The sequence below is a fragment of the Apostichopus japonicus genome, chromosome 12 (assembly GCF_037975245.1).
Source record: "Apostichopus japonicus isolate 1M-3 chromosome 12, ASM3797524v1, whole genome shotgun sequence".
Taxonomy (NCBI): domain Eukaryota; kingdom Metazoa; phylum Echinodermata; class Holothuroidea; order Aspidochirotida; family Stichopodidae; genus Apostichopus; species Apostichopus japonicus.
The window spans coordinates 8,556,837-8,579,458 of NC_092572.1; the positions used below are offsets into that span (position 1 = coordinate 8,556,837).

Below are 22,622 nucleotides of genomic sequence, written 5' to 3' on the forward strand. Positions count from 1 at the left end.
CATATGTCATTTGATATATTACAAAGTGCTAACAAACATAACAGGAATAAGCTACAGTAGTTGATAGTTGACACTCTACTATGCAGTGTGAACACCTCTAAAGTTATGCTTATGGAACAACCACAAAACTACCTTATGTCTGTGTATATGGGATTTACCTTTAAGTTCAGAGGTAGTGTAGTGATAAACATGTTATGAAACATTGTGTATCTGAACAAAAGTAATGTGATGGACGTACGCGTGACGGACGTATGTGACGGACGTACGGAAAATACGTACGTCTGTCACAGCATTTTTCTAAAAAATTCAAATCTAAGGGATTAAAGGCGCATTATGTAGTTATTGAGTGCTCAAAATGTGAATTGAATTGTAGATGTCTTGAACCCCGGGTACTTGCTTCTGTATGAAATTTTAAAAAAATGTGATTTTTCTGTGACGGACGTACACAATGTCATTACAAGAGACCTTCGTAAAATTGTTATTCTCTGAAAAAATAAAAATCCCTGCAACTTTATCTGTTTGTAAATTGAATCTATATATTATATCACTTTAGCAAATCCAAGAATATATATTCCTCTGAGGATACACAGGCCAAAATAGGCATTTTGTTTTGGGTGATTTTTCTGAAGCAAATTTGAGATTTTTTCAGTTCACTACTACTCAACTCTACTAATACTCTACATGTAGTGATTTGACCTTTTGCTACTCTTTGGTGAAAAGGTTTACTAGTTTACGGAATTGCCCTAAAACAAGTTAACAGCCCACCATTTAATTTATATACAAGGATTTACTTCTGATGAACTCAATAATTTTTTTTGACAACACTCTGTGCACACTTTTTTCAAACCCTTAGAAATTATCTGTTAATTAAATACTCCCATTTTCATTCCATGAACTGCTCAGTGTTGTATACCGATGATTATGTATGTAAAAGGCTAAAGCGCTCTCTATGTGATTGACCGATAAGATGACTGAGAACGGTTAATAAATACGGCCAAGAACCGGCCTTAATCGTAGCCATCCGTCTCGTCCATTTATTACCTACATAACATCCTGGCGACGAAGTAAACAATTGTTATTATGGACTACGTTTCAGACATTATTTTCATGTTTCGGTCGTGAATTGGTAAGATTTAAACTGTTCTCATGGCTGCCATTCCACCACCTGCGTATTTTCTACCTACACCCGGTGCGCCTACATTACCGTGGGTGCAATGGAAGCAAGCGTTTGACAATTATTTACTTGCAGCGGGAGGTGATGCCTACACTCCTTCCCGAAAGAAGGCATTATTACTGCATTGTTTGGGAACTGAGGGGCAAAGAATATATTACTCTCTGGACCAAGCTAATACTAATACAGCTTCTACAATCGCCCCGAGTACTACAATTACGCCGCCTACTACTACAGCAACGACAGGTAATATCGGTACAAGTACTAGTTCCACTACCGCGTCGTCTGATACAGGCACAGCTAGTGTTATTAATGCATACGACTTAGCTGTCGCCATTTTATATGAATATTTCGTGCCGGCTACTAATATCGTGGCAGAACGTTATCGGTGTCGGCAGCGTAGTCAACGTCATGATGAGACGATTGATCAGTTCGTCACTGCGTTAAGACAACTAGTTGTACATTGCGAATTTGGCGATTTACAGCAGGAAATGCTAAGGGATCAGATAGTTGAGAAATGCTTGAACAACCGCCTTCGCGAGAGATTGTTATTGGAACCAAAGCTGACTCTCAACAAAACATTGGAGGCAAATAGAGGGAGCTATGCGGGAATCCAAAGCTATTTCGGAAGGTGCATCTGGTTATACTGCTGGTTCAGCAAATCTACAGAATGTACATGGTAAACAGTCTAAACGACGTAATAAGAAACACTCTTCACATGAGGCTGCACAGTCAAACAAACAGAATACAGACGCACAGAAAAGGGTATGTTATCGTTGTGGTTCGGACAAACATCTTGCCAATGATCCGAATTGCAAGGCAAAAACTGGGAAGTGTAACAAGTGTGGTATTGTTGGACACTAGGCTGTAATGTGTAGAGGTCAAAAACAGGCTAGAGGGTCGAATGTTGCTCAAGTTGAAATACTTACTCTTCAAAACTCTTACAATTCTCATAGCAGTGCTATAAAATGTACAGTCGACATTGCAAATGGAGTAAAGTGTAAAATGACTGTTGATACAGGTGCGGAGGTCACCATTGTACCGGTTAAGTGGTTCGACCAACACTTCTTGCGAGAAGGCTTACAACAACCTGCAAAGTTCTTGACGACGTATTCGAAGGAACAAATTCCAGTTCTGGGAACATTCTATACGACGGTAAAGCTGGGTTCAAAGTCGGTGAATGCTCACATATACGTTGTCGACATACCTACTGGAACGCCATTACTCGGCATCGATCTAATCAAGTCTCTTGATCTTCAAATTACTGGAGGCCAGGTCAAAATACAACGTGTAGAAAACTCTACTCTGGCTGGCGACCACGATCAAGGACTAACGAGCCAGCTGACTGATGAATTCCCGATACTGTTCTCTTCAAGTTTGGGCAGTGCTCACAATTTTGTCCACCGAGTCAAAACACGACAAGACGTCACCCCGGTCGCACAGAAGCTACGCAGATTGCTATTTTCTGTTCGAGACAAAGTTACAGCTGAACTAAAAAGACTTGAAAATGAAGGTATCATTGAGAGAATTGATGCTAGTGAATGGGTTTCACCCATAGTTGTGGTTGGGAAAAAGTCTAGTAAAATTAGGCTTTGTATTGACCTAAGGGAGGCAAATAAGGCAGTACTTGTGGATAAATACCCATTACCCAACATCACTGAGTTGTTCAATAATTTGCAAGGGGCTAAAATCTTCTCTAAATTAGACTTAGCTTCGGCCTACCACCAACTAGAGTTGAGTGAAGATAGTAGGGATATTACAGCATTTATAACAGATGAGGGGTTATATAGATTCAAAAGAGTATGTTTCGGATTAGCATCTGCTCCGTCGGCATTCCAAAAAATGATGAGCTCGATATTAGCAGGATTGCCAGGGGTTGAATGTTACTTAGATGACATAATTGTATACGGCACTACTGAAGTAAGTCATCATGAGAATTTGTCTAGAGTCCTTGCTAAGTTACAAGCAGCAGGGTTACGTCTTAACATTGAAAAGTGTGAGTTCGATCTGAATTCACTCACCTACTTAGGCCATACTATTTCAGGTGAAGGGCTTACACCAGATCAAAGTCATGTTGAGGCCATACTTAAAGCGCCTGCCCCCACTGACCTCACTACATTGAGATCTGCACTTGGTTTGTGTAACTATTATGCAAAATTTGTACCCAATTATGCTACAGTTGTAGAACCATTACGGGTTTTGTTACGCAAAGATACACCATTTAACTGGGGGGAAGAACAAAAAAGGAGTTTTTATCTGATAAAACAGGCAATTGCACAAGGTACTACTTTGGCTTTGTTTGACCCAAATTCACCATTGCTTGTCACAACTGATGCATCAAATTATGGAATTGGTGGAGTTCTGAGCCAAGTTAAAGATGGCCAAGAATTCCCAATTGCCTTCGCTTCAAAAACATTGACTTCTGCGGAACGCAAATACTCTGCTGGAGAAAAGGAGGCTTTGGCTTGCGTGTGGGCTTGCAATAAGTGGTTTACGTACTTATGGGGTAGACATTTTACACTGCGCACTGACCATCAAGCATTGGTTACGCTACTAAACACAAGTGGTACAGGTAGACAACCTATGCGTATTGCTCGTTGGTCTGCACAATTGCTACAATTTAACTATACAGTTGAGTATCAAGCAGGTAAACACAACTTTGTGGCAGATGCACTGTCAAGACTGCCCACAAATGTTGATGCAGAGATTGCTAGTTGTGATGAAGATACTGAAGAGTTTGTTTTGAGCTGCATACAAGCTGTTATGAAGGATAATAGTAGTGTTTCCTATGAAGAATTAAAGGAAGCTACAATTGCTGATTCAGTTTTACAAAACGTTAAATCATATATCATTAAGGGTTGGCCTGGTGATAAAAAGAGTGTCAGAGAGGATTTAAAACCATACTTTATGTTACAGGATGAATTATCTGAAGCAAATGAATGCAATATGCGAGGGAAACGAGTTATAATTCCAAGAGCGTTACAGAGCAAAATAATAAAGCATGCGCATTCTGCTCATCAGGGCATTGTACGAACCAAGAACAGGGTGAGAGATTTATATTGGTTTCCGGGAATGGATAAGTTAGTGGAAGAAATGATAAAAAACTGTCATGCTTGTCAGGAGAATGACAAAAATCACCATACATCTCCCACCCCCCTACAGCCAGTAGAATTCCCATCTCAACCATGGACAAAACTTGCCATAGACATTACAGGTCCATTTCAATTAGCACCATATGAATGTAGATTTGCTATTGTGGTGATAGACTACTACAGCAAATGGCCAGAGATCGCATTCGCTCCCACAGTGACTAGTACAACTGTGGTGACCTTTCTAAAGAGATTATTTGCTAGAGAGGGTATTTCTGCAGAAATTGTGTCGGACAATGGGTCTCAGTTTATTTCCTCTGAATTTGAGACTTATTTGCTGAACAATGGCATTAAACATACCAAATCTTCATTGTATTACCCGCAAGCCAATGGAGAAGTCGAAAGTTTTAATAGGGTACTTAAATCCAACTTTCAAATGACTTTGCAAGAAAGGGAAGATTGGCGTGAAACTACGCTAGAATTGCTCACCACATATAGATCTACTACCCATCAAACTACAGGATACTCCCCTTCTGAATTATTACATGGGAGGAAAATGATTACTAAGTTACATGTTAAAGGAGTTAATGATTTTACTGAGGTTCAAGTTGATAACCAAGAGCTGAAAGATAGGGTTAAAATGAAACAAAACAAATCTAAAAATTATGCTGACTCCAAAGGGAATGCTAAGGATCCAAACATAAAAGTTGGGGATTTTGTTAGAGTTAGGAGACAGAGAAAAGGTCTTAAAGGTCAAAGTAAATTTAGTGCACCTATGAAGGTTATCAGACAAAGAGGCAAAGCTACCTTCCAACTGGAAGATTATAGTACCTGGAATGCATTTCATCTTTCACCATGTCCTCCAGATAGTATTGAAGATAAAACTAATGTAGAACATACAGTTCCACACGACTCCAACAATGAGCCAGTACCAGGACCCAGAAGGAGTCAAAGAACAACTTATGAGCCTGCATACTTGAAGGAGTATGTGAGATCTTAAAGGAGTATTTGATATTTTAGAACCTTAAAGGAGTATGATGATTTTTAAAAATACCAGTAATGCTTAATGATGAGAACAGTGATTTATATTTACTAAGTACAACTCGTTCATACAGTATGTTTACATCATCAAATAACATTTTAAGGATTACATAATGATTTCTTAATGGAACATGGATTACTGAAAACACTTATTGATACTGTAGCTACTCTGCCTAATGACATCATTCGTCAGCATATGAATTTGTGTTTATGTACGACTTGTTCTTTTGAGAAGAGGAAAATGTTGTATACCGATGATTATGTATGTAAAAGGCTAAAGCGCTCTCTATGTGATTGACCGATAAGATGATTGAGAACGGTTAATAAATACGGCCAAGAACCGGCCTTAATCGTAGCCATCCGTCTCGTCCATTTATTACCTACATAACACTCAGTTAATTAAATACTACAGGAGACACGCAGTAACATCCCAAACTGGTCATGGGCTAAAAACAAAACAGAAAGTAGAATAGATATTTCTTGTTAAATGAAAATTTTAAGTTTTCTACTAAACTGAAATCCTGAATGTCCTAATAAGACTATGTGCAGTTGCACATGCTACATTTATGCAGTTTGATATGTCTTAGAAAGCCAAAGATTGTACCCTGGTATATTTTTCTCCTTTTATCTGACCAAGATGTTTCACCATTCCCAATAGAATACATTATGGTAATGCATATTAAATGATAGACGAACGTATTTTTTTATTTTGGAACTTTACGGTCCCTATCATTTGTGTGGGCATTTTATAAACAGTCCAATATTAATTGTTGACCATCATATATGAACCGTTTCAAAGTGTTCATGTTATTCCAAATTGATTAACTGTAGAATATTACCTTGTCCAAGTTTTACATGCTTCACTGATATCTGAAACCATTGTGAGGGGTAGAAGGGAGGGGAAGGGGCCACTGGGGAAAGGAAGTATGCAGGTTAGAGCATTTATTAGCATAACATATTTGCAAGCATAGGATTCTATGTGAATTCATCGTTGTTGAATAGGATGGAGGGTGAGGTGGAGAGGGGGAAGTTTGATGGGGTTGGACAGTCCAATCCCTCTTAGACTATGTGCTTTAACAACTGTAATATCAATCTTTGATATGTCTGAAAGTTACAATTTGTACACTATCACCTCGTTCATCGCATGGGGCAGATATGATGGGCCAATGGGGAATCTGGTATACAGGATTAGCCTTTTCATGACACCCTAATATGAGGAGGGGCGTTGGGGAGGGTGATTGTTATTGAAATGTTCTATTTAGATTATATGCTCTTGCATATGTTACATTGATGCAGTTTGATATGCCTTAGAAAGGAAAAGGTTGTACCCTGGTATCTTGTTCTCCGTTTGTTGACAATGATTTTTCACCATCCCAGCAGTTTATTGTATGTCGTCCAGTTATAGAGTTGTTGACAATTGACAATTCATCATCATGGACGTTAAATATGAATCTAAGAGACTGACTTAGGCCAGCTTGCGGCTTTGATAAGCCAATGATAGCTTCTTCGCGAGTTCCTGCTTGCAGGAGGATCTACAATACATATATACGTCGAAGCTACGAAGGCTGTGCAATCATATTAGCATATGCACAAAGATGCCTGTTGGTGCTGAGGTACGGTTCTCGTTTCGTGTGCGCGAGGTCCCGGGTTCGATTCTGCGTCAACCTTTCCTTTTCCTTTTCTTGTTTTTTCTCGCATCGCAGCTATCTAGTTGCCCTGAGCAGGTATATTACGTGTAGATGATGTCGCGAATCTACGTGTTAAGGGCAATTGTCCCCGTCGAGTCGCACTTTTTTCTTTTAAGCCCAAGAAGGCTCGAGTGAGCATTTTTAGGTGCAGATTGCGTCTACAAGGGACGACTTACACGCTGATTTCGGGGATAATTAATAAATTTGTAGAATGAACCATTTCCACGTTCAATAAATAACTATTACCGACTGTCTATAGCCAATTGCAGTGATTACTTCATCTATTCCTCATCTCGAAGCTATCTAGTGGCCAAACGCACGTGTTCTACGTGTATATGATGTCTCAAAGTAACGTATTAGGGGTAAATGCCCCAGTCGCGTCGCACTTATGTTCTTCCAAGCCCGAACAGGCTCGAGTGGTCATTATTACGTGTAGAATGCGTGTATAAGGGACGACTTAGACGCTGATTTCGGGGATAATTAGTAAATTTGTATAATGAGTTGGCAATTGGCAATTGCTGTGATTACGTCATCTATTTCTCGCGTGGTATACCGATATATTGGCTGGAGATACCGTGTCGAAGCTACACAGGCTCTGCTACCATGTTAGCTTATGTACAAGCGGCTTGTTAGTGTATCAGTACGGTTACCGTCTTGTGTCAGTGAGTTCCCATGTACGATTCCCCGTCAACTTTTTTTTCCTTTTCTTATTTTTCTCGCGTTGAAAATATTTTGATTTGCACGATTGCTGAACATGCAGCTTTTGAATCTGTTTCATTCTAACTACTAAAAAGGTATAATATTCATTCAAACCCAAACAGTGCTGTAGTGGGCATTATTACATGTAGATTGCGTCTATTTGGGACGGCTTAGACGCTGATTTCGGTGATAATTTGTAAATATGTATACTGATCGGCTATAGGCATGCAATTGCAGTGATTACGTCATCTATTTCTCGTGTGGTATACCGATAGCTGTTACCTATTGGCTTGATTCTTGTACTCACTATGGCAAATCCATATACCATGTATGAAAAGTATCCTTGATTTCTTCTATGAAAAATTATTTTTCAAGGTTTCCAGGCCTCGACACTGAAGTATTTATAAAAGTACTCGCTATTTGGCGACCGTTACTAATAATCTACTGGCCAAAACGCAATACTCACTCGCCACTATGACTGATGTTCAAATCTCCATATTACAGATCTACAACATCAATACTACCTACGTACAAAGGTTAGGCACCCAGGCAGATACATGGTGCTGCGTAATTGCACATTGGAAAATTATGTTTCTGTGCAGTATGAAATTTAAACTTTTTTCCCACCAAAAGTAAGTTACGAACAAAGTCAAACATGCCGCAGAATCATAAATAAGCAGCTAGGTCTACTTAACTGTCTCAAAGAAACTAACATAACATATCTGCAAAAATACCTACTAAGATAGCGTGGCTTCTGTTACATTGGCGCTCCTCTAGTACTAGGCATATAATATACAGTAGCTAGGGTGTGCGCACGTCCTAAACCTATACAGTACCTCACTGCTACTTTGAACCGCTACTCGATTAGCGCGACTTCGTACATTTTCCCAATTATTTATCTTGTCTTTTAGCTGCAGATTGGTGTGCGAAAATATCGCTATTACTCCATTACACTGCATTAATCAAAACGATCTTTTACGCACTGAAAATCTAACATTGAAAGAGTATTTATCTTCCACTCGCAACCGGGTTTAGTTAAAATCTTTGCAAAAACACCACTGTATATTTTTCAAAATTATGCATCCCCGCACCCACTTATCCGCCTGCATGACTACAAAGGTTAATATTTTATCGATTCCAAAAACGCGACGCCAGAAGTGCTCTGTAATGTTAACAAAAGGGTTTTACCATTTGTGAAAGGCAGTAGGCGGGCTAGAGATTCTTTTTGAGATAGAGTGGGTAGCAGAATTTTATGGCTGAATAAGTCTGAACATACCTTTCAAACAATTTAGCAGATGGATTTGAAAAGTTAACAATACTACAACCAGCCCTCCTCCATTCAATTGGAATGGCATTAATTAAGCCCCAATACGTTTTAAACGGGAAAGCACGAGACGAGAGCTTGAAGTTATTAAGAACACTGAATGATGATGATGATGATGACGATGATGACGTTGCTGACGATGATGACGACGACGATGACGATTGCGATGATGCTGATGATGAAGCAGAAGAAGAATTAATGTCGTAAGTATTACCATAGCCTGCGTACTCTGATAAGAAAGTTCTTATGTTGGGCCTGGCCGCCGGTAGGGTGCACGGTGTTTATGTGGGGAAGGGGTGTTACGAAGAGTTTGTTACACTTAGTTTATACACTAATGTCATAGTGGCTATCTTACTTTGTTTCTTTAGATAGGAACAAAGCTAGAAATTTCGGGTCAGAAAATTATTTGCTATGATTGAAAGTACAGCCAAACGAATGAGAACGTCAACGTAAATTAATACTCGTAAACATGTGCGAATACAGACTCGATTTTCACCGATGATTTACCACTAAGTCAGATTGAAAGAGTTATTTTCGAATATTACACCCCTACACCTATAGCACTCAATATTAGCGCCTATGAAGACATACATCATTACTTTGTTTTGACCGTTATTACTGGAAACATTTCTCGCTTTAAACGTAGAAATTATGAAAGAAAATATATAAAAAAAATGTAACATGCGAGTCTTATATATGAAAATTATAGACATGTACATCGAATATAACGATACATCAATAATTCTCAGCATTTTGGTCAATTTGAAGAAAAATAAAACAAAACAAATAAGCTGTGCACTGGTGGGAACTGGTTTTAACAGAACAATACATATCGTGAAGGTGGGTCAAACTTTGGATGATCTTGGATTATAACATAAGTTGATATCTGCACATGCTTATATCTGAATATACTTGTCACGAAGGTGCAATATATAGAAAGAAAAATTTTCTTAATAGTTCAAGGGCTAAACTAAAATGAAAAAAAAAATGTGCACTGATGGGGAACAGAGTTAATAATTCATTTGTGAAAAAGGGTAAAGCGTTTGGTTTGTAACTTTCTTGATTTCTGAATAGTTGCCGAGCACGTGCACGACACGGAGAGAAGTGCATAACGTGCAAAACGTGACGAACCGCATCCACTAACCAATAACCGACTCTGGTTGTTCAAGCTCCACCCAAAGTTTGATTCTAAATGGTGTAACTGGTCTTTAAAAGGTCGGTGGGATCTGCCTGGACACCATTTATCAGGGCTGACTTGAACCTGTCAAAATGATTCGGCTTTTGTTTATAACTGCTGTGGTCGTTAGTTGCCAGGCATCATCATTTGTAAACGCACCCAGAGGAAGGGGTTGCAGAAGGTAAGTAGTTATACCACTATAAATCTATTCACATACTTCAGTTCTAGTCTAATGTTATTCTAATTAGACAATAAACCGTATCTAGTTGGCACATATTCATCATAATATACCACACAATTGAAACGTTGTGGCTGTGACTGCTTCCAATTAACACTATCGTCATATGTAATGCACGTTGTTAATTTATCCTTAATTCTTTGTATGTTCTTGTCTTACCCAGCCCAAACTGGAAATGTGACTGCAAAGTAGTCTACAGCTGTGATGGTAGCAACAAATTTTCAGATGACTTCAGTGACAGTACTACTGCTGGAGAGGTCAAAAATTTGGCCCCTGAAGACTACCAACTGAGGATTCCAGGGAAAAGATGGCGACGAGAGATCTGGAGTCAAGAAGAGTTTTGTAAAAGGGAATGTCATGATCGATTGAACGCGTTCTTGTGTCTTGACGGTAGCGGTGACCCTTCAGATTACTCTGACTCTGCCCTTTGTCTTAAGCTTCTTGCCATTAATTCTGGTCCGTTTTCCCAAGATGGTAGCGACGAGCCATGCTGCGAGATATACCTACAGTGGGGTCTCAACTGGTGTCCAGACAAGTGGTACAAACTGGTACGGAATGTTCGGTGTTTATATCTGGCGCTCGATCCTAATTTTGAGGTGGCTGCTAGCGGTGCAACATCTTCCCACGTTTTTAGTGTAGAGGGAGGTTGTACAGCGGATGGAACACTCGATTTCACGTGGTGTGATAGCGCTCCTCAGTGTATTGTGCCGGCCCCCCAACCGCCGTTTGGTGGTGGTGGATAAAGTTGATATGGTAATAACAGGAAAAAAACTCAGCATTACAGTGGTAAATAATTAACTTTCATTTTTGTTTTTTAAGATACCAATCCTATTGCTAGAGGGACTGTTTTTCCTTACCGTAAGTAATCCAAGTAACACTTAGTTTTTTTTAAATGTGCGATACAATGTTACAAGATATGTCAATCACTTTGAGGATATGCTGGGTTTGTCTCTAATTAGATGTTTTTCTATCCTAAAATTGCTCTCTTGTCAATTTTTAATTTACGTTAAGGAATGGTTTCATGATAGAGTGTCCGGTCTTTTTAACTTCACCATAATCATAATCTTGTCAGAATTGCTTGACATATTTTAAGCAAGTGTAGGAATGTCTACAAAGTAACGTTCCATCGAAGTGTATATGTATATACTATATGTTGCAACGGCGTAGATCATATTGTAACGCACCACAGGAGCCTGGGATACATTATAGCAGAGGTATATATGAACAATTAACCTAAAGATGTGAACACATAAAAGATGTGTAAATGAGTATAATATTATTTGAACATGAAACCCTTTGAAGAAGTTGTAATATCATCATCGAGCTAATTACATGAATGCATGATTAAGCGGAAATAGGAATTGTTACTTGATGAGGATAACGTTCCTACAACGAACTTGTTCCAAAATTGTAACATTACATGACCTGAACTGCAAAATTATGTTACCTCTGATTTTCGTCATTGTTGAAGTTTGCATAGTTTAAACGAGCATCCTAAATATAAGAAGATGGTACACAACTCCTTCAAAAGTTCATAAACGTTGCCATTTTCATGTACTAATCAGAAAAATGAGACAAAGTTGTCTATATAGATATAGATTAATAGATAAATATATGTGGACATTGTAACTACATTTGGTAAAATGTTTGCTTAAAGAAACGTATCAGCGAGAATCTTCAGTTGAACTACTACAAGTTGTGTTTGCTGAGTACCTGACGTAATGAATAAGAGTTTAATTGTCATCTGTATTCTCCCCCAAGTGTAACTAGCCTGCTAAAAATTACTAGAAGTTTTAAAAGTACTTTGCTGATGGTTCTGCATCTCCAAATTATTTCGAGAGATTGATGTGTTTTAAATTAGACAAGAAAATAGTTCAGTGAGGAAAAATACTAAAATGTTGGTAGTAAAATTGGGAGCACGAGATACCATTTATCTATACTTTCTAGCATATTTTGGGCCAATTCTGAATAGCCTTGACCTATTTACATAATGCTAAAACTGGTGAAATTTGTAACAGTAATGAGAGAACGAAAACAAGATTTTTATAATTTTTGATGATGGTTCATATCAATTTTTAGTAAGATTTGAGCAGATTGCTTATAAAGTTAACAAATAAATGTTATAATTATGTTAGGAATTTGAAGTTGTATGAGTTATGATTCTAGAAGGATGTCCAGAAATATCCAAATCCATTGCTTCATCTGTTGTGCTGTCCAATTGCTAGGCATACCAGCAAAAAAGTCATAGAATAAATGAAGAAAGAAGCATCTGTCCTTATATCTAAAATATTAAGTGGTAATAATGTGCGACTAATGGTACCATCGAAAACGTCTTTGGTAGTCGATAAGTCGGTTATTAGATTAAGATCTGTTTTAAATTTTGCATAATTATACAGCAAGGATGACTTAATGCACAAAATAGGTTGTGATATATTATACAATGTAACGAAAACACTGCTAGCAGTCCAGGTTTATGTATACAGACCTATAACACTCTTCCTTTTTTGAGATACGACCGTAGTTACCTGACGTTATAGCCTATATATACACAGACCATTAGGTAATTTCCTTAGATACAATCGAAAACTTAGTATGAAGACAACACTTTTTCTGCCCATCTGACACGCTTACAAGGCATTAATATTCATTTTGAAAGTCCTCTAAGGGTGCCTTGTTATCTATATGAAGTTAAATGTTTTGTTTGAGTTATTAGAAATTATTAAAAAAATGGATTAATATTAACTTTCGAAGCTAGACTGAGAAACTGAAATCATCGTCAATTTAGCCTAAAACGGACCATTCCAAAGTTTGTTTTTATATGTTAAAGGCAATATCTTGAAAACCGGAATAGCTGTAAAAACAATCCTAGCAATCTTAATTGTCGTTTTTTCTTGGACTTCGGAATATCAAGATAAAAATACTGCCTATATGTATGACTGGTGTTAGTTCAGTAACTCAATTGCGATTGTTAGATACTCAAACTTCGACAAATGTTGAATAGTTTTAAATTAGCCAAAAAAATCGTTTGAATAAGATTTGACATTACAGATGCCAGAATTGCGGGAGACTACACGCCGCTTCCCTTGCCCCAAAGCAGTGGTGCTTTCGACCACTTCGATACAGTACTTATATATGCTTCCTTACGAGGAAGCGAGGAAAAAATTCTTGAAGTATGCCCAAAAAAAGATCAATAATTTAGTTCCCCAAATCGCGAATAATAATTGATAAGATACGAGTTAATTTAATGTTTTCACCTATAAAACGTCCTTTAAGGAAACGAGTTTGCTCCGGACTTATAAGATCTGAGAGAACATTCTTCGTATACGGGAAGCTAAACATTTAGCTGCAATTTTATAGTCTAAGCTGTGTTGAGCATGGCTATCGGTCGCCAATATTGCAAATACCGATAATCTTTAAGCCTTTAGTAGGGATAATAGTTAAACACTCTCTACCCTGCTCATCTGAAATGAAACCCTTTGGAAATGAATGGTTAAAATAATTCACAACCATTGGACCCACGACTTCCCAAAACACAATAGTATTCTGTCTGGATTCCATCGGATCCTGGAGACTAGTTCAGGGCATTGAGAATAAAGAATTGAAGTACTCGTCTAATGAAGAGTACTAGTAGTAATACAAAAACACATCAACTAAAATTCGTAGGGTTTCCCAAAACTGGTCCTCCACTTTCCTCCGTTAAAGTTTAGTTTGATTCCTCTGTTATAGACCACATTCTTTTCTCCGTTAAAGCTCCGTTTGTCAAGTCGTCTAGGATGAAGGAGGTTTGACCTTGTAGTGCCGATCTTCTATGTTTCATTATGTAGTATTTCGCCTTGTATAGACAGGCAGCGTACACTAATGTGAGGGGCTTTCGGTAAAAACCTCTGCCGTCCCTATGGCATCTCTCAGTATACAGATCAGGTGAGTCTACGAAAAAGGAGAAAACTTTCTCCCTAACTAGACCTTCACAATTTTCATTTTCATATAATAATACTCATACTCAAACGCATAATCATAATAATAATAATCATCATCATAATAATAATACTCATACTAATACTACTCATACTACTACTACTACTACTACTACTACTACTACTACTACTACTACTACTACTACTACTAATAATAATAATAATAATAAAAGAAATAATAATAATAATAACAACAACAACAACAACAACAATAATAATAATAATAATAATAATAATAATAATAATAATAATTATAATAATCATAATAATCATAACAATAATATTCATACTAATACTACTACTACTAATAAAATACTCATAATAATCATACTAATAATAAATACAATAATAATGATTATAAAAATATTTGTAATAATAAATACTAATACTAATAATAATTATATCATAATAATTATAGTAGTATTTTTTCATCTCATTTATTCATTTATTCATATAATTCATGAAATACAGTACGTATGTTACATACTTTATACACGGATAATGTATGCAGTATATTGTACTCGTAATATTAGTTTTCCAATTCATCAAGGCAATAAGCAAGACTTCGTTGCAAAGCTTTATAGTTATTTCTGCGAGACTTTGAAGTTCTATTCTTGAAGGCAATGTATTTCTCAACTTGTATAATGAACTTCATTTTTTGAAAAAAAATGTTGCAATCTGGCATGTTATTGTTCAGTTTACAATGAATGATATAATTTTTACTATATGTACAAAGAAATTAATAGGATTATAACTAACGTGACTTTCACCAAAGAAAATATCTCTTTTCAAAAATATAAGTGCCGCCCAAAAAAACCTTTGCTCACAGTCTAAAAGAAGCTAGAAGTGACATAACAGGACCAGAACAAGTGTTATATGGTCCCAGTATGAACATAGGCGGAAAGTACAAACAGGGCTATCAACTTTCCCCAACTTTCCACATAAATAAAGCAGTCTATTCGTTCCTAAATACAATGAATAAACCTAAATTGAAAATACTTTACCTTAGCCTCGAAAGCGGTGCAAAATGGCATTCTGAAGATAATAGCCCAATCATTCTGATTTAAATTAAAATGAAGATCCCACCTAGCACATGCTTTAGGTGGGCTGGTGATGTCAGTAATTAAAAGAGGTTAGACTATACGGGAAAGCTGAATATTACTGCAAGTCATACATCAAATAATGATCATTTTGTATTGTTTATGTTTAAGCCCCATTACAAAATAATTAACATTCACCATGTTGGTTGAGTGTAGACTGTTAGTCTACAACTGAACTATGCTCAGACATTGAGTTTATTGGATGATCTTTTATTGTGACACCTACATGTTTATGGGCTTACTGGTTCAACTTGTTTTGTCATATATTTGGCGTTGCATAGGCCTATATTACACAGTTTAGTACAAAAACTGAAAAGTTTTAACCATACGAGCCAATACAACATTTGGACATATTAATTCAATTAAATATCAGACATTTATCAAACTAGAGTAAGTTAGGATATACCAGAAGTTTGATGCCTTATGGTGCTCAATTGGTTTAGTGTGTGCAATGTCTGACTGTTTAATGCCAATCAAACATTTCATGGGGGTTCCGGCAAAACACCCTTTGTATGACCCATATGCAAAAACCAAATAATGCTAACTAACCATTATAGTTAAATGAACTATTAGCCTATACATCATTTTGCATCCAATGACCTAAACAATGCCTTATTTTGCCAAAAAAACAGGGGACTCTCCTCCAGGTTTTAAATATTGCCCACCGATACACACACACACAAACACATTATCAATTTCCTCGAAAGATCTAACAAAGAAATAGTACCAAAACTCACTTGATACATTATGTTAAGACAGAGAGTAGGGAAAACAAGCAGGACAACAAATCAAATGGATTCCGTTTGTGGTGGGTTTCGGGTGGGGGTTGGGGCGGGGGAGGGGGTTAAGGTTGTAAATTGCATGAGAGGGCGATGGATATTTTGCTCATGCATTTCCAAGTGTGAGGCATGATATGCCAGGTGTGTGGTAGGATTCGGACGCTTCCTAGGCTCTTCCATTTTCCTATTAATTTTAGACCACGTAACCGAGGAGGTTTTCAAGCGGTTACAAGCTATATTCCAATATTGATGGTTGTTCTGCAGTTATTTTTGAAGGTTTAATACCTCCATGAAAGTACTTTTTAATAACTTCTAACAATGATATTGGCCAGAATTTAGGGCCTATACAGACTACCTTTAAACTGTTATCAATATTTAATTAGTCCAGACAGAGTGACTTTAATTAAACTTGAACTTAACTGCATGTTGTGGACAACCTGTACAATGAGAACAGCTGGAAAATTTACCTGTTTCCATAATCCAGTTACAGGAATGCTATGGCGACTTGTTCGTGGACAGGACAATTACGCTTTGACTTCCTGGCACATCTTTGCAACGTTGAACATACCTTGCTACATAGTTTTCCAATAGGGGTTTATCTATACTAAGATGAGCACCTTCAAAGAGATAAGAAAATTCATAATCAAGGATATATCATGTTTTATTTCCCCCTCCACCCCCCCCCCACCCCAAAGTGAGGTTTGGCCTGTAGAGAATATGGCACACCTAAAAAGTACTATCAGGCCTTCAATATCTCACCAACCACACTGAACCTGAATTTGTTACATACAGTATTAAGTACCACTTTCCCCAAGGAGAAGGCTAGGCTATAGTCCATTAATTGCATTTCTATATTGTCGCATGTATGCATAGATGACTACCTCTGTGTAGCGAACGGGTGTACATATGTAGAGCCGTAATAAAACCCCTAATTTGACTTACTGATGTTCAGATTTATTTTTTTGTTCGTTTCTGTGCTGATGTCAGTCAGTGAAATCAGCTCTGCTAATCATTATTGTAGTGCGACAGGGCGCTAAAATTGAGGCATTTTTAGACCATACTTTAGCCATATCCCACGTGCAGTGAACGAAAATTGTTTACAATGAGTTAAGAGGTTTGTTAACAAGTGACGAAAACTTCTAGCTTTCATAGCAAAATATCTGCATGGTCATGATACAAAAAAAATATGATAGTGCCATGAATGGCCAACTTGCCAGCTAACCAGTGATGGGTAGCGTTTAGTTATTGCGGACTTCTATCTACATTACTTTTGTGATTTAGTGTGTAAGTTATAATGGGACATTTAATGGGCGTATGCTACCCCAAGACATATCGTTTGTCATAGTTGGGAGATACCAATGTCTGGGAAGTCATTAGCCTGAGCATGGCACACTCTTGAGATATTGCATAATTAGTCAAATATTCCTTGTAGACGTGTTCTGAAACATGTCTTTTTTTCTTTTCATATCACTACTGAATCAAACTTTGGTTTTTATGAAGTTAGGATGACGTGATTAGGACAAATTAATCCTCCTGCATGTGATATAAAATATGTCTGTATTTGATAGTTTTCGTATATCTATCACTGTTGCAGTGCTAACTATTATGTTGGTTCACCTTTTCTCGCCAGACATAGTTTCAATCCGTTTTGTCTGATAAACAACTTTGCCAAACCTTTTCAATTTGATTAACAATAACGCATGATGAGATCTCCGTTACACCTATCTATTATAAACAACTGAAGCGCGAATACCCAGGGTTTGTTGCTATACGTGACTAGGATTTATTATCAAAACAGCGTCGATATGAATAAAAAACCGGTGACTTATCCAATCATTTGATTCTTCTGCAAATTGTGGTTTTCTTTCAATCAAAGACAATCATAAAATATAAAAGAAAAATGACATTGTACACCTATTCTGTTCTTCTGACTGCTCGCCCCCACTCCGTATGTGCTTCGCTACTTCCATTGAAATAACGATCAGCCAATCCTTTAAAGCAGCATTTTGCGTTTTGTCGCCGTTTTCTACTTTTTTTTTGACATGTCCATCGAGTTTTTGACACATATCAATCACAAAACAGCAAACTAAGATATCAGCTAAGTTTTTCCCTGCCAACATAGTTAATTGGCGAGTAATTAAGGATATTTGCAGATAATGAGAAAAGTGTCCACGACAAAGTCCACACTTAAAATTAACCGCATACAGTTCCCCCAAGTCCCCTAGTTTGAATTCAACCAATCAGAGATGCAGGTGTAGTTATGAGCCGTTGGTAAAAATAGATTCAAGACTTTGCGTTGATACAACCAGGGAGTTGTTATGGAACTCCCAGGTACAACTGTCATATAGACTGTACACACATCAAGCATGCATGTTATATTACGTATTGGTCAATGACGTTCGTAGTGTTTAAATATTCATATTATGGGCGAGGTTTATTGGGATCCCAACGGAAAATATCTTGGAGAAAAACAAAGTTGAAAGTTGCAAATTTTTCGACTTTTATGCCACCATTTGAAGTAAGATTTAAATAGATGAGCTAGTTATGTATGTCGTTATGGCATAGTGGAGTCTGTGAGGTTGAGAAAAACCAGTGAAAAGGACGCAGAATGCTGCTTTAAAGGATTGGTTCAGTTGTCATACATGTTTATGTTAAATGAAAAAGGACAATAACAGAAACACAATGATGAAAAAAACTGTTCAAATATCTTTTTTTGGTTAAAGCGATATTCAAGTGTCAAGTTTTATCAGATTGTGTAGAAACTGATGAAATCTGACTAGCTGTGATGTCACATTCTCACATTCCTGAAAAGTCTTTGTCTTTTTCTCTAAATATTTTGTGAGATTTCATGACTTTCAACCAAAAGATATGTCAGGAGATCTCATATTTGTCAAAGGAAGTACTTGAGATTAAACATCTGAGGAATTTTTGATTATATTATTTTCAAATGTGTTAAAAAAATGTAAATAATTTTTAAAGAAATATATTCACAAATGTTAAGGAAGTGAGGATGTGATATCACACCCTCACAGTAAGTCTTTCTACACCAGTCGTTTTCAAAGAAATTTTGATGTCTTCAAAGTGTCATATTTCCTTAACAGAGCATGCTATAATGGTAGTTTCTTCACTGTTCTCTTTGTCTGTTTGTCCTCTTTCATACAAAATAGACATGTGAAACACCTGAACCAATCCTTTAAGCGATCTTGAAAATCTTTTGTGCAGTTTCAAACTAACGTTCTGACAAAAATATCTAATTTCTTTGAATTGTCGGGTACTTGTATTTGGTGCAAGCAACACTACTACATATATATATATATATATAGATATATGTATATATATAGGCCTATATATATATATATATATATATATAGGCCTATATATATATATATATAGTAGTGTTGCTTGCACCAGATACAAGTCCATTATTTCACGGTGTGTTCGCTTCAGTTGCGAGCTTGCATGTAACATAAACCGTACTACTCCGCTAATTAAACTCCCACGATGATATTTTCTCAAATTTAACCCAATAGTACCGTGCAAACTAGACACATGATTGACTTACTGATGGGTTTTTTTTGGTCAGTATGCAGTAAATGTTTCCCTATTACTACTTTTTGTTAATATCACCGTTAGTATATGGTGAATTAGAATCAATCCTAGACTATTGATTCGTGTATCATGTGAGCTACTAAATCCTATATGTAGATTGTTGAACTGAAATTAACCTTTTTGCATGTATAGAGAATCATCGAAACAGAACGATAAATAAATACGACATATTCAATGGATGGCGCTGATTACTCTCTTTGAAAATTATAAAAAAAAGTAGGTGCTCTGACTTCTTCTGCAGTCTTTATACCTTAAGAGAAGTGTTCTCAACGGTTACAGATTAATGGGTGTAATACGAAATAATATTGAACAAATATCATACCTTTTCAGAATGGAGCAATTTCTCGACACAAGATACGAACTTTTTTTTTTTACTTCTAATCTTTCTAATAATTTGATGTGAATTGAATATGTAGCAAATTTCTAAAATGTAACTTTTTTTTCATGTTTACACATTACCCGCTATGCGATTCATAAATCATTATCACTTTAAACAAAACTAACATTGAACTTATAACCATAACGGCCTAAAGGATATAATGCCATACGACAGTGAGAGATACCACAACTCTTTGGGAGAGAGTAAATGTGTCGGCTTCCGATACATGATTTTGAGAGAGTTTGGGTTTGTTTAGTGCATAATTATATAAGACGTGCATTCTATCGACGGTGATGTTGACCGTTATAACGTGACTAAAGATACATTTCTTCCTAGCCGGCTTTGGGTTTGATACTTTACGCGGAAAGCGGCTATCACACTAATCTGTATGACCGTCGCGATTCATAAACAAACAGATAGACGGACAGGCTAAGACAGATATATACAAATGTACACAAAGACGGACGGATGAATCGATGGATGGATCGATGGATGGATCGATAGATAGATGGATGGATGGATGGATGGGTGGGTGGATGGATGGATGGGTGGGTGGGTGGATCGATGGATGGATGGATGGATGGATCGATGGATGGATGGGTCGATGGATGGATCGATGAATGGATGCATGGATCGATAGATAGTCCATCGTTATAAGACGGTGAGTCTTAGTGACGTAATGTAGGGAAAGAGTACAATGACACTGGCTATAACTGTACGAAATTCATCACACTTGTTAAAGTTTATATGTCATAATTGCTTGGAAACTTGGAATCGATGGATGGATGGGTGGATGGATGGGTGGATGGATGGATGGATGGATCGATCGATAGATAGCCATCGTTATAAAACTGCCGAAATGTGGGGAAAGAGTAAAGTTACACTGGCTATACCTGTTCGAATTTCATCACACGTGCTACAGTTTGTATGTCATAATTTCTTGGAAAATTGGAAATGGATGGATCGATCGATGGATAGATAGCTTTCTTTATAAAATTTTAATAATATCGACAATACACCCCTTCTTACATCCGTACAATGTTATTGAAAGGTATCATGCAGGTTAATCGTTACTGTCAGCAGGCGTGTTCTGAACATCTTGTCCTCCGTCATCCCAGTGAAGTCCAAGATAAATGAAGGCATCGAATCGTTAGTTAAGATAGTATATATAGATTGATAATGTCATGAGTGATAGTGTGAAAATGACAGACCCCGCTGCAATAGGAAAATGGTCTTAATAATGTTATTGTTAATGCAGGCCCCTCTCTATAGCTAAAATAGTATTTCTTCCAATAAATCGCTCTCAAACTGAATCTCTGGAATTCAGCTTTCCCTTTTCCATTAAGTGATAATAAATTAACTAGTGTTTCAAAAACTTGCCTTAAGTCAGGCAAGTATGCGAGTCTTGATGACATCAAATCTAATGTTGTTACTCAGGTCATTACCTTTATTTGTTAATGTCTCACTTATAGTTGTAATATGTCTTTAGCGACTAGAGTTGTTCCCGAACATCTGAAAATTGCCAAAGTGTTCCCGATCTTTAAGAAATGTGACCCAAACTGCTTCCTTAACTACCGACCAATTTCTGTTTTACTATGTTTTTCGAAAATTCTGGAACACATTGTTTTACAACAGGCTTTAATTTTTTTCAGACAGGCATATCATTTTTTACAATGGGCAGTATGCTTGCTTGCCTGGTGTCTCCACCGACATGGCGCTTGCAGATTTACTACAAGTCATAAACATAAATCATACATCCATTGGTGTATTTCTTGCCTTATCAAAGGTTTCGATACTATAGATCACACCATACTTTGTCATAAATTGAGTCATTACGGTATTACGGGCTCATTTCTCGATTGGGTTGTTAGCTATCTTCAGACTTTCAAACAGAAAACAAATTACTTTTTATCAGGGTAAAAGTTCCGATGTTGTTCATATACAGTGTGGTGTACCTCAAGGTTCTATCTTTGGACCCCTCTTTTTTTTATTATTAATATCCTCTCCAAAGCTCTCTATGGTGTTGTTTGCAGATGATAAAAATATTTTCTTCTCTGATTACTACTATGAACGTTTGTAACAAACCGTTCGTAATGATTTATGTACTTTTGCAGATTGGTTTGCAGCAAATACGCTTCCCCCCCCCAAAAAAAACCCCCAATTATATCGTCTTCAAAGCAAGTAGAGGTATGGCCAACTTTAATATTGCTATCAATTGTAAACCAACGCAAAAGGATGATTTCGTAAAATTCTTAGGTGTTTTAAAGCCTCCATGCTCACTTGGCGTGAGCACATTAGCAATATTTCCTCTCTTGTTACAAGAGGCGAAGGCATCTCATCAAATATTAAACACA

At 37.0% G+C, this 22,622-nt stretch overlaps 1 protein-coding gene and 1 long non-coding RNA gene across 2 annotated transcripts in view; one reads left to right on the forward strand and one right to left on the reverse strand.

Moving 5' to 3' along the window:
* The window catches only part of LOC139976918 (uncharacterized), a 472,282-nt gene that overhangs the window by 11,392 nt on the left and 438,268 nt on the right, over nt 1–22,622 (reverse strand). The gene's annotated exons all lie outside the window — the stretch shown is intronic.
* On the forward strand, nt 10,059–12,565 carry LOC139976916 (uncharacterized). Its single transcript, XM_071985804.1, has 2 exons — nt 10,059–10,370; nt 10,591–12,565. The coding sequence occupies exons 1-2, from the start codon at nt 10,282–10,284 to the stop codon at nt 11,168–11,170; spliced, it is 669 nt and encodes a 222-aa protein (XP_071841905.1). The 5' UTR covers nt 10,059–10,281; the 3' UTR covers nt 11,171–12,565.